Genomic DNA, 12,500 nt, shown 5'->3' on the forward strand with positions numbered 1-12,500 from the left:
GATTTCTGGTGTGTTAAGAGCAGAAACTGTCTTCAAAACCTGCCTAGTTATCTTCAGTCATATTTTTAAGAGTGGTTTTGTGGTTCTGGCGATAGATTGACAAGATTTCTGGTGTGTTAAGAGGAGAAACTGTCTTCAAAACCTGTCTAGCTGTCTCTATTCATATTTTTAAGAGTGTTTTTGTGGTTCTGGTGATAGATTGACAAGATTTCTGGTGTGTTAAGAGCAGAAATTGTCTTCAAAACCTGCCTAGTTATCTTCAATCATGTTTTAAGAGTGTTTTTGTGGTTCTGGTGACGGATTGACAAGATTTCTGATGTGTTAAGAGGAGAAACTGTCTTGAAAACTTGCCTAGTTCTCTTCAATCATGTTTTAAAGAGTGTTTTTGTGGTTCTGGCGATAGATTAACAAGATTTCTGGTGTGTTAAGAGGAGAAACTGTCTTCAAAACCTGCCTAGTTGTCTCTATTTATATTTTTAAGAGTGTTTTTGTGGTTGTGGTGACGTATTGGCAAGAACTTTAACCCTTCAAATACCAAAATAACAAGAATTAACAAATCAATAATAAAAAACGGCATCTTTCAAAATCGTGCTAATCGAGAGTTGACTTCAGGCAATAAACAAACCACACAAAATTATATAAAAAAAAAGAAGAAAAAAAAAAAAAAGAAAAACACAATTTCATATCAACACCAGGACAATACCACCACCACCACCACTACAACAACTACCACCACCACCACCACCACCACTCCTCCGCCCCCAGTGGTAGAGGGGGCGGTACCGGGACTGTTGGACCTCTCTCCCAGCCAAGAGGAGGGAGAGAGGGAGAGAGAGAGTCCAGGCAAGGTGAGAGAGAGAGAGAGAGAGAGAGAGAGAGAGAGAGAGAGGTTAGAGAGAGAGAGAGAGAGAGAGAGAGAGAGAGAGAGAGAGAGAGAGAGGAGAGGAGAAGAGACAGAGAGAGAGAGAGAGAGAGAGAGAGAGAGAGAGAGAGAGAGAGAGAGAGAGAGAGAGAGAGAGAGAGAGAGGGAAGGTTACAGAGAAAGAGAGAGAGAGAGAGAGAGAGAGAGAAGGTTAGGTAAGGTTACAGAGAGAGAGAGAGAGAGAGAGAGTCTGTGAATGGCTAGAAACATTGCCTGCTGCCCCTGTGAAGCTTAAGCTGGCCTGGAATGAAGCTCTGTGTACCCAAAGCTTATTTTTGCATGTAGTCTGACCTGAAAAATATAAATAATGACAAAAAAAAGCATTGAAGCTGTAGCGTTTGGAAAAGTAAGCTTGTTTGCCCCTTTGAAGCCTTGTTAAGCTTTCCTGTGGTGAATGAAACCTAAATTCAAGCTGTTTTGGATGTTTTTGGAACCATTTTAAGCTTGTTTGTTCAGTTGGAGCAAAATTTAAGCTTTTTGTGTGTTTTGAAGCCAATGTAAGCTATTTAACATGTTTTGAAGCCAATTTAAGCTGTTTTAGGATGTTTTGAAGCCAAATTAAGCAGTTTTTTGGTGTTTTAAAGACAGATTAAGCTGTTTTGGTAATTTGAAGTCAATTTAAGCTGTTTTTTTGGTGTTTTGAAGCCAAATTAAACTGGATTTTGGTGTTTTAAAGTCAGATTAAGTTGTTTTTTTGGTGTTTTAAGCCAAATTAAGCTGTTTTTGGTGTTTTGAAGCCAATGAAAGCTGTTTAGCATGTTTTGAAGCCAATTTAAGCTGGTAAGGATGTTTTGAAGCCAGATTAAGCAGGTTTTGAGTCTTCTGAAGCCAATTTAAGCTGTTTTTTGGTGTTTTGAAGCCAAATTAAGCTGTTTTTTTTACTAAATTAAGCTGGATTTTGGTGTTTTAAAGCCAAATTAAGCTGTTTTTTGGTGTTTTGAAGCCAATATAAGCTCTTCTTTGTGTTTTGAAGCCAATATAAGCTTTTTTGGTTACTTTGAAGGCAAATTAATGTTTTTGTGTTTCAAAGACAATTTAAGCTCTTTTGGTGTTTTGAAGCCAATTTAAGCTGTTTTTAATATTTAGAAGGCAGAATTAAGCTTTTCTGGCATAAATAAAGTCAGAATGAAGCTTTTATTATTATTATTATTATTATTATTATTATTATTATTTACATTTTTATCAGTTTTCCTCACTTACCCTATTTGCCTGCCTGTCTGTCTGTATGTATGTATGTATGTATGTATGTATGTATGTATGTGTGTGTGTGTGTGTGTGTGTGCCTTCTTGTTTGCTGTATTTGCTTGTATTTGCATGTATTATTATTATTATTATTATTATTATTATTATTATTATTATTGTTATTATTATTATTATTATTATTGTTATGCTGTTCAAATTCTTCTATTTATTCCTGTTTCCTCTTCTGTTCGTCATGTATGCTTCTTATTCTTCCTTCCTTCCTTCCTTCCTTCCTTCCTTCCTTCCTTCCTTCCTTCCTTCCTTCCTTCCTTCCTTCCTTCCTTCCTTCCTTCTTCCTTCCTTCCTTCCTTCCTCCTTCCTCTCTTCCTTCTTCTTCTTCTTCTTCTTCTTCTTCTTCCTCTCTTCTTCCTCTCTTCTTCCTTCCTTCCTTCCTTCCTTCCTTCCTTCCTTCCTTCCTTCCTTCTTCCTCTCTTTTCTCTTCTCTTCTCTTCTCTTCTCTCTCCTCCTCTTCCTCTTCCTCTTCCTCCTCTTCTCTCCTCTCCTCTCCTCTCCTCATCCTCTCTTCCTTCCTTCCTTCCTTCCTCCCTTCTCTCTTCCTCTCTTCCTCTTCCTCCACAACCAACCATTTCACCTCCTCTTCCCTCTCACTAGTCCACCCCGACCACTGCCCAGGGCCACAGGAGCACCCCAAGGTCCCCCCAGGCCCTACAAGACCCTGGGGCGCCCTTAGCAAAGCCCTCCATACCCCTGAACATAACAATAAAGCGAAACGATAAACAGAAAACGGGAAACACGAAGGATATCAGTTTTCCTAAGCCACCCCTTGAAGAGAAAACGGAGGAGGCAGCAAAGAAAACGAGGGTCAGTTACACGCGTCTGGATGAAAGAGAGCCCTGTGGAACCCCAAGGGATAGAAAACGAGGGTATTTTTCAACGATATCGAAAGAAAATGAGAGAGGAAATGCAGTGAATGTTAAAAAAGATAAAGAAAACGGACGATGGGGGGTGAAAAGTCAAACAATGCCAGTGAAAATGTCCGAAAAGCACTCCACGTTCTCTAATTTCAAGGAGAGGCTCAAGAAAAACACGCAGGCCAAGAAGGAAACACAGAAAATGGAGGCTTTGAAGGGAGACACAAGAAAACGGGATTTTTTGAGGCAAGGGATGGAGAAACAGAGAGGAGGGAAACAGGAGGCAGGGAAACAAGCCTTAGGGAAACAGAAAGGCTTGAAAAAACAGGAAGATTTGGCGGAAAAGGGAAAAAATTCACTGCTCACCAAACAGGAAGGACCGAAACAAACACAAGTCACCAAACAGGAAGGCTTGGAAAAACAGGAAGATTTGGCGGGAAAAGGAAAACAAACACAGGTCACCAATCAGAAAGGCTTGGAAAAACAGGAAGATTTGGCTGGAAAAGGAAAACAAACACAGGTCAGCAAACAGAAAGGCTTGGAAAAACACGAAGATTTGGCTGGAAAAGGAAAACAAACACAGGTCACCAATCAGAAAGGCTTGGAAAAACAGGAAGATTTGGCTGGAAAAGGAAAACAAACACAGGTCAGCAAACAGGAGGGACAAAAACAACAGGCGGATATCAAGACACAAAAAATGGTGGAAAAACAGGAATTTGGAAAAACAGATGAGATTAAACAGGAATTGCTCAAAACAAACACCAAAAATCAAGAAAAAAATCCGCAAAAACAGGAAATTGAAAAAACATTGCAAAAAATCCCTAAAAAAGACGATTTGAAGCTAAACCCTCCCCCTGGGCCTTTTACCCCTGGGGACTGCCAAGCTACCCCGGGGGAAGGCACACCTATGCACACTACAGCTGGTTCTTGGGGTGACACGGCCAGTACACAGGGGAATATAGCCACAGGAGAGCTAAATATTCCCCCAGGGTGTCTTTCTACCACTAGGGGTGTTTCAAGGGTGTCAGAGTGTACATCCACAGTGGAGGTTTCGAATACCCCAGGGGAGGAAACCACAGGGGAGACAGTTACCTCAAAAAACCACGATTTTACCCCAGAAAACCCCAAAATCACCCCAAAACACCTCGATTTTACCCCAGAAAACCTTGAAATCACCCCAAAACACCTCAATTTTTCCCGAGAATATCCCCAGACTACCCCAGATCACCCCAAAATTACCGTGGAACATCACAGTTTCACCCCAGGGCATCCTCACACCCTCCCTTGGGACTTCACCTCTTCCCCGTGGGCCAAATTTGAAGAGGTGAACTGGGGTGAGTGCTGTGTGGGCGTAGACGCGCACACGCACACGCACACACACGCACAGGAGGTTGAAAACGGTCATGACACACGTATGGACAGACATGAGGGAGGGACAAGAGGTGAAGAGAGAGGAGAGAGAAGAGATGATGAAAGAGAGAAGATAGGAAGAGGAGGAGGAGGAGGACAAGATGAAACAAAGGAAGGAGGAGGAATGAGAGGAGAGGAAGAGAAGAATGAGGAGAAAGAAGAAGCAAACGAAGGAAGAGGAGGAAGGAAGGAAGACAAACAGAAGAGAGGAAGAGGAGGAGATGCAAAGAATGAAGACAAAAATGAAAACAACAACACAAACACACAAACCTCTGAAAACCCCAAATTCGCCCCAGAAAACCCCAAAACTACCCTAGATAACTCCAAAAATGCCCTAAATAACCCCAAAACTACCCTAAATAACCCCAAAACTACCCTAGATAACTCCGAAAATGACCTAAATAACCCCAAAACTACCCTAGACATCCCCAAAAGACCCCAAAAGACCCCAATTTCAACCCAGGAAATGCCAAAATTACCTTAGGACACCCTGAAGAGACGCATTCTTCACTATCTCACCCACAGGACCCCACCAAACGTCCTACAACTCCAACACGAGTGAAGGATGCACGGAAACGCTGGGTATCCTTCGACGAGTCCCCGAAACCACCACATCGAAGTCTGAGGAAGGAAAACCATCAATATCCTTCAGGGGGTCCTTCAGGGAGTCCTACAGGCAGGGTGTATGACTCAGTATGGCTGGCTAAGGACTCCAAAACGGTATCCTTCGCAGACGAGGTGCAGGATCTTGAGTCGGAGGAGTTTAAGGTGTATGCAAGTGTGACGCCCTTTGGTTATGAGGAGGATGAGACAGTATCCTTCTCCTTCGAGGCTGAGGAGGACCCCTTTGGCAGGATTATTGAGGAGCTGAGGCAGAAGGATCTCTACTATGACTCTATGTGGTTTGGCGGTGATAGGACGTTACAGGATGCTACAAACAGGACTCCCAGTGAAAGGATACCAGATTCTGCCGCAGGAAAGGATAGAATACGTTGTGTTGATGCCACGAAGGATATCTATGAGTCCTGTGGCTTGAGGGATGCAGGGAAGGATGCAGGTACCCTTAACCCATCCCAGGACCCACAGAAGGGCTTGCCACCACTGCAGGATGCTCTAAAGAGGAGTCCTATTGAAAGGATATCAAGTGAGAAGGATGCCACGGTGTCCTATAGTTTGAAGGATGCTGGGAAGGATGTAGGAACTTCTAAACCATTCCAGGAACCTCAGGACTCGCCATCACTGCAGGATACATTTAGGAATCCTGCACAAAGGATACCTAATAGTAGTAGTGATCTGAAGGAAGGACTGAAGGATCAAAGGACTCACACACCACTAAAGGACCCCTATAATGAGGCAGGATACCCAGGGGTCCTACCATTAGAAGGACCCGCAGAGGAAGTCGTGGAAAAACCAATGCGTTTTGATAGGATATTCAAACTCATCCTACCTGAGCCTGAGTCTATGCACGGGTCCTTCACTAGCCACCGAACCCTGAGGACTGCACCTGCTAGAGTCCTGCAGGATACCCTTGAGTCCTACGAAGTCCTACCAGCACTGAGACACGATTTTGAGTATGCCCTTTGCCGTTACGAGATTGATTATAAGAGATTTGTTGACATAGGGAAGGTGGACAGGACTTCGAGGCTCTGTTGCCCTTGTGTGGGGTCCTGCGGGGGTATCCTGTGGGAGGGGGTGAAGGATTTGGGTGTGGAGGCTGTGCAGGTGAAGGATGCTGTGTTTCCTGTGTGGTTTGTCGAAGGAAGGGAGGTTTGGGTGGTGTCCGAGTGTTGTGTGTGCTGTTTTGTTGATTTCACTCCTTTGTCCTCCTCCTCCTCCTCCTCCATGTCATCCTCAGTCAATGTAGAAGGAAGGACAGATACCTCCTCCTCCTCCTCCTTCTCCTCCTCTTCTTTCACTTCGTCTTCCTCTTCCTCATCGAAAGAGAAAACATGCATATCTTCCTCTTTTGACCCTCCTACCTCGTCGTCCTCCTCCTCCTTCTCCTACTATTCCTCCTCCTCCTCCTACTCTTCCTCCTCCTCCTCCACCATCACCACCGCCACAGCAGTAACAGGTACCCACACATGTGCGCTGCAGGTGTGCACTGTGGTGAGCCCGCAGGTGTGTGTGGCTCAAAGGCTGGAAGATGCTGGAACTCTGGAAAATGTTGAGGGTTCTGGAGAAATTGTGGGAAATCTGGTTTATGAAAAATCTGGAGGAAATCTACCGGAAATTTTTGGGGTTTCTGAAAAATCTGGAGAGAATCTACCGGAAATTTTGGGGTTTCTGAAAAATCTGAGGAATCTACCGGAAATTTTGGATGTTTGTGGAATATCTGGAGGAAATCTACCGGAAATCTTGGATGTTTCTGAAAAATCTGGAGGAAATCTACCGGATATTTTGGACACTTCTGTAAAACCTGAAGGAAATCTACTGATAAATCCAAACATTTCTGGAAAATCTGGAGACATTTTGGACGTTTCAGAAGTTTGTGTGGAAAATCTACTGGGAATTGAATCGTCCACAGAAAAAGACAACGTTATTGCAGAAAATTATGAAGAAAATCTGATTAATCCTAATGTTTCTGAAAAATCTGGAGACATTTTGGACCTTTCAGAAACTTATGTGGAAAATCTAATGGAATTTGAAACACCTACGGAAAAAATGGAAGTTTTATCCGAAAAATCTGAAGAAGATCTGAAAAATTCTAATGTTTGTGGAAAATCTGAAGGAAATCTACTGAAAAATTCTAATGTTTGTGAAAAATCAGAAGAAAATCTACTGAAAAATTCTAATGTTTGTGAAAAATCTGAAGAAAATCTACTGAAAAATTCTAATGTTTGTGAAAAATCTGAAGAAAATCTGAAAAATTCTAATGTTTGTGAAAAATCAGAAGAAAATCTACTGAAAAATTCTAATGTTTGTGAAAAATCTGAAGAAAATCTACTGAAAAATTCTAATGTTTGTGAAAAATCTGGAGAAAGTCTACAGAAAAATCCTGACGTGTCTGAAAAATCTGGAGACATTTCAGACATTTGTGTCGAAAATCTTCTGGGAATTGATACGCCTACCGAAAAAATGGACAATTAAACTCAAAAATTCTGGAGAAAATATGAAAAATCTTAACATTTCTGGAACACCTCAAAATATTCTGAAATTTGAGAACCTCTTAAAAGAAACCAATAATTCTGGATTTTCTGAAACCTTAGGAATACTGGAATCAAACTTGGAATTAGCACATCCTGGAAATACAGAAATTAATCTCCTGGAAATAGAAAACATGGATAATTTAACCACGGGAAATTCTGGAGAGCCGGAAATAACTCAGGAAATGAAGAACCACAGAGGAAATTTGAATATTGTACCTGGAAATACTGGAAACGTGGAAATTAATCTTATGGAATTTGAAGAGCCGGAAATTCTTAATATTACGCCGGAAACCGAAAAAAAATTGCCGGAAATTGTAGAAATATTACCGGCAGTCGAGAAGAAATTGCCGGAAATAGAAATAGAAGAACTGTTGGAAATTGAAGGAAAACCAGGAAAATTACCGGAAAATGAAAATAAATCGCAAGAAATAAAAGAAAAATATGAAAATTGGAAGAAGAATTAGAAGAAAGAGAAAAAGAAGAGAAGAAAGAGAGAAGAGTAGACGCAGAAGAAGAAAAGAAAGAAGAAGAGGAAGAAGACACAGATACAGCTAAGTCTTCTTCCCTCCTTCTTCCTCTTCCTCTAATAGTAATACACGCTCCTGAAGACGAAGAGGAGGAGGAGGAGGAGGAGTGTTTGTGCTGTAGAGAAGAGTATTGGGAAGAAGAAGAGAAGGAAGAGGAGGAAGACATGAAGGTAAATGAGGGAGAGATGAAGGAGGAGGAGGAGGAAGGAAGAAAGGAAGACAAGATTGGAGTTTTAGAGGAGGAAGAAGAAGAGGAAAATGTAGGAGAGGAGGAAGAGGAAGATAAAAATATAGAAGGAAAGAAAGAAGAGGAGGAAGAGGAAAAAGAAGAAAAGGAAGAGAAAGAAGAGGAAAATCTAAGAAAGAAGGAAGAGAAGAAAAAAGAAGAAAATTTTGCTGTGATAGAAATTTGCACTTTTGAAGAAGAGGAAGAAGATGATTTGGACATTATTTCCAGTGAGTGCCAAAACAGTGCCAATATTTCAATTTCCACTGATAATTTACACAATGCCACAATAGAAGAGGTGTTTTGGTATGTGGCACTGTCTGAAATTGGCACTCTTGAGGACCAGAATCTTCAGGAAGGTGTATCATTGTCTGAGTGCCAAAACAGTGCCAATATTTCTATGACCACTGATACCTTGCACAGTGCCACAATAGAAGAGGTGTTTTGGTATGTGGCACTGTCTGAAATTGGCATTCTTGAGGACCAGAATCTTCAGGAAGGTGTTTCATTGTCTGAGTGCCAAAACAGTGCCAATATTTCAATTTCTACTGATAATTTACACAGTGCCACAATAGAAGAGGTGTTTTGGTATGTGGCACTGTCTGAAACTGGCATTCTTGAGGACCAGAATCTTCAGGAAGGTGTTTCATTGTCTGAGTGCCAAAACAGTGCCAATATTTCTATGACCACTGATACCTTGCACAGTACCACAATAGAAGAGGTGTTTTGGTATGTGGCACTGTCTGAAATTGGCACTCTTGAGGATCAGAATCTTCATGGGTGCCAAAACAGTGCCAATATTTCGATTATTACTGATTCTTTACACAGTGCCACAATAGAAGAGGTGTTTTGGTATGTGGCACTGTCTGAAATTGGCACTTTGACCAAAATCTTCAGAATGCAAAACAGTGCCAACATTTCAATTACCACTGATAATTTACACAGTGCCACAATAGAAGAGGTGTTTTGGTATGTGGCACTGACTGAAACTTGCACTTTGGAGAACATGAGTGGTTTTGAAGGTTCCTCTTTACATGAGTGCCAACATAGTGCCAATATTTCAATGACCACTGATACCTTGCACAGTGCCACAATAGAAGAGGTATTTTGGTACGTGGCACTGTCTGAAACTGGCACTGCTGACGATAACACACACGAAAATTTAAATATCTCTGAGTGCCAACATAATGCCACTCTATCAACTGGCACTGACCCTTTGCGCAGTGCCACAATACAAGATCCTCTGTGATTACACCCAGGTCACCCACAAGCCAGGTCAGCTCACTAGAACCCCAAGCCAGGTCCCAAACTAAGCCATTAACCCAAACAAGGTCAAATGAGATCTTCAAAGCCAGTTCACCTAAACATCAAGCAGGAATAAGCCAGGTCACGTCAAGTCAAGCCAGGTCACAAGCCAGCTCACCAGAGACTCAGCCAGGGTCAAATAATGTCACGCCAGAAGCCACATCAAGCCAGGTCAAGCCATGTGAAGGGAAGCCACCCACAGGTCAACTCAGGTCACCAAGAAATGGGTCAAAGGTCAAATCACGAAGCCAGGTCAAGTGTAAACCCATGCCGCTAAATGACTCACCAGGAAACGAGGTCACGCCACAAGCTAGGTCACTGAGAAGGCAAGCCAGGTCACCCACGAGGCAAGCCAGGTCACGGGTAGCCAGGTCACCGTCTAGCAGGGTCATGAAGGCGCAGGAAAGACACTGGCAGGATTTTATAATGTCAAAAAATAGGACGCCTTTCTTTTCTTTAGCTCTGCAGAAACCCCTCTCGCCGCCACGTGACCCCAGCATGACCCCTGACCTCAACGAGTCCTTCTTTGACCTTGAGGACCTGGACATCCCCTTAATAGACTCGGAATCGACCCCAAACACCCCAAACACCGCAAACACACCACCACTTATCGATTCAACACGTTTTGTATTTCCTCACAATACGTGTAAGACCCTCAACTTTCCCAGGGTTCCTATGCCCCCTGTGGCCTTGAGTGGCACCCTTGGCACATCTGGCACCCTCAACATGGCACTGACACGCCAGGACAGCTACACAGGCGGCATTAGATCAGCAAACAGCAACACAATCCTACAATATTGGTCTGGTGTATTGCGAGACCATGTTTCTGTGATCCCTATTACAAACACACTTTCCTCGCCTCCCCACGGGGTTAGCGGTGTTCCCAGGGGCTGTACAGATACCCAGGGGTCTGAGGGAAGGCCCGGGGGTGTCCAAGGTGCAGTGTCAACCCCGGTAAACATCCCAGGGGCGCGGAAAACTGGGGAACATGAAACTTTTGAGTATTTTGCAAGTTGCACCCCAGATTTTGCTGTGGATTGTCTTGAGTGGGATGGACTGAACAGAGAAGAAGAGGAAGAGGAAGAGGAGGAGGAGGAGGAGGAGGAGGAGGAGGAGGACTGGTTACAAGGTCTAGAAGAGGAAGACTACTGGCTGCAAGATTTGGAGGATGAGGAAGAGGAAGAGGAGGAGAGAAGAGGAAGTGGTGTATTAAGCTTCAGTATACTAGATTTTGAGGAAGAAGATTTGAGAAGAGGAAGAGGAGAAGAAGAAGATCTAGGCTTGGAGGAAGAGGAAGAGGAGGAGAAGAGAAAAACTGATATATATAATTTGAGAACATTAGATTTTGAGAAGAAAGGAGATGAAGAAAGAGGAGGAGGAGGAGGAGGAGGAGGAAGAGGAGAGGAAGACATCAACACACAGACAGACAAAATGGCGGACGGAGAGAGACAAACAGAGAGAGAGGAAAGAAAAAGCTGGTTAAAATCTGATAATTTGCATCACCTTTATAATTTTTTCTTTCACAAACAGACTACTACTACTACTACTACTACTGATGCTGTGGCTGCTGCTGCTACTGCTGTGGGCTGTGGTGATGGTGGTGGTACTCCTCTTCCTCTCCCTCCTCCTCCTCCTCCTCCTCCTCTTCCTCCTCCTGTACCAATTCAAACGAGGGAATTTAATGCTGTTTTGAAGCCACACAGCAATGAACACAGCACAGATAACAGCACAGGGGCCAAGCCAAGGAATGCCACAGCTACAGCCATTAGCACAGCACAGCCACAGCAACAGGGAGGTGCTGATTGCTGTTCAAATGATGCTGTGACGCTGTGCTGTGTAGCTGGGCTGGAAAAAGATGAACTGGCATACACAGCTCTCGTCTCACTATTGTCTCAGGTGTCTGCTGTGTGCTGTGTGCTGTGATTTTCTGCTGTGTTTTGCTGTTAATGTGTTTTAATAGTGATTTTTTCTATTTTTCGTGTTTTTTCGTGTTTTTAATATATTTTTGTAGTTTAAAGAGATTGTGTGTTTTTTTTATATATTTTGAAAAGACGGTGTTTTTTTTTTTTTTTTTGGTGTTTTAATTCTAATACGTGTTTTATTTCGTGTTTTTTTTGTTTGTACTAATTTCTGTTTTATTTATTTATTTATTTTTTATTAACGAATTTTTTTTTATCTAGCGTTGTTACTACTACTACTACTACTACTACTACTACTACTACTACTACTACTACCACCACCATCCCTACTACTACTCGTGTTTTTAAATATTAACGAGTGTTTGTCATTGATATTATTGTTACTACTACTACTACTACTACTACTACTACTACTACTACTACTACTACAACTACTACTCAGATTGTCAACATTTCAACTCATAAACAAACTGAAATACTGAATCACAATACTACTACTACTACTACTACTACTACTACTACTACTACTACTACTACTACTACTACTGCTACTAACCTATCTTCCCCTCTCCCTCTCTCCCTCACAGCGCCCCGCCACGTCACGCCAGGAGGAATTGAAAGAGAGGGCTTGGCAACTTTTAGAGCAAACAAGACGGGAGGTGCAGACTCACCAAGGAGGACCTCAGCGGCTCTTATCCAAGGTGAGAGAGAGAGAGAGAGTGTGTGTTGTGTGTCTGGAAAAATCTGGAGGAATTCTACCGGGAAATGTGTGAATTGGTGTGGAAAATCAGGAGAAATCTCAGGAAAATTCATGTTTGTGGAATATCTGAAGAAATTTATAGGAAAAATCTGGATTAATTTTAGGTTTATTTTGAGAGAGAGAGAGAGAGAGAGAGGGGGACAGACAGACAGACAGAGCACCCACCAC

General features: G+C 42.6%; 1 protein-coding gene across 1 annotated transcript in view; it reads left to right on the forward strand.

Annotated features, from left to right (window-relative positions):
- The window catches only part of LOC123505057 (EH domain-binding protein 1-like), a 59,794-nt gene that overhangs the window by 26,408 nt on the left and 20,886 nt on the right, over positions 1–12,500 (forward strand). Inside the window, 3 exon segments of the mRNA XM_045256086.1 lie at positions 696–848; positions 11,184–11,549; positions 12,160–12,273. Coding sequence (XP_045112021.1) covers positions 696–848; positions 11,184–11,549; positions 12,160–12,273 — 633 coding nt within the window.

This window comes from Portunus trituberculatus, chromosome 2, assembly GCF_017591435.1.
Source record: "Portunus trituberculatus isolate SZX2019 chromosome 2, ASM1759143v1, whole genome shotgun sequence".
In the NCBI taxonomy this organism is placed as follows: domain Eukaryota; kingdom Metazoa; phylum Arthropoda; class Malacostraca; order Decapoda; family Portunidae; genus Portunus; species Portunus trituberculatus.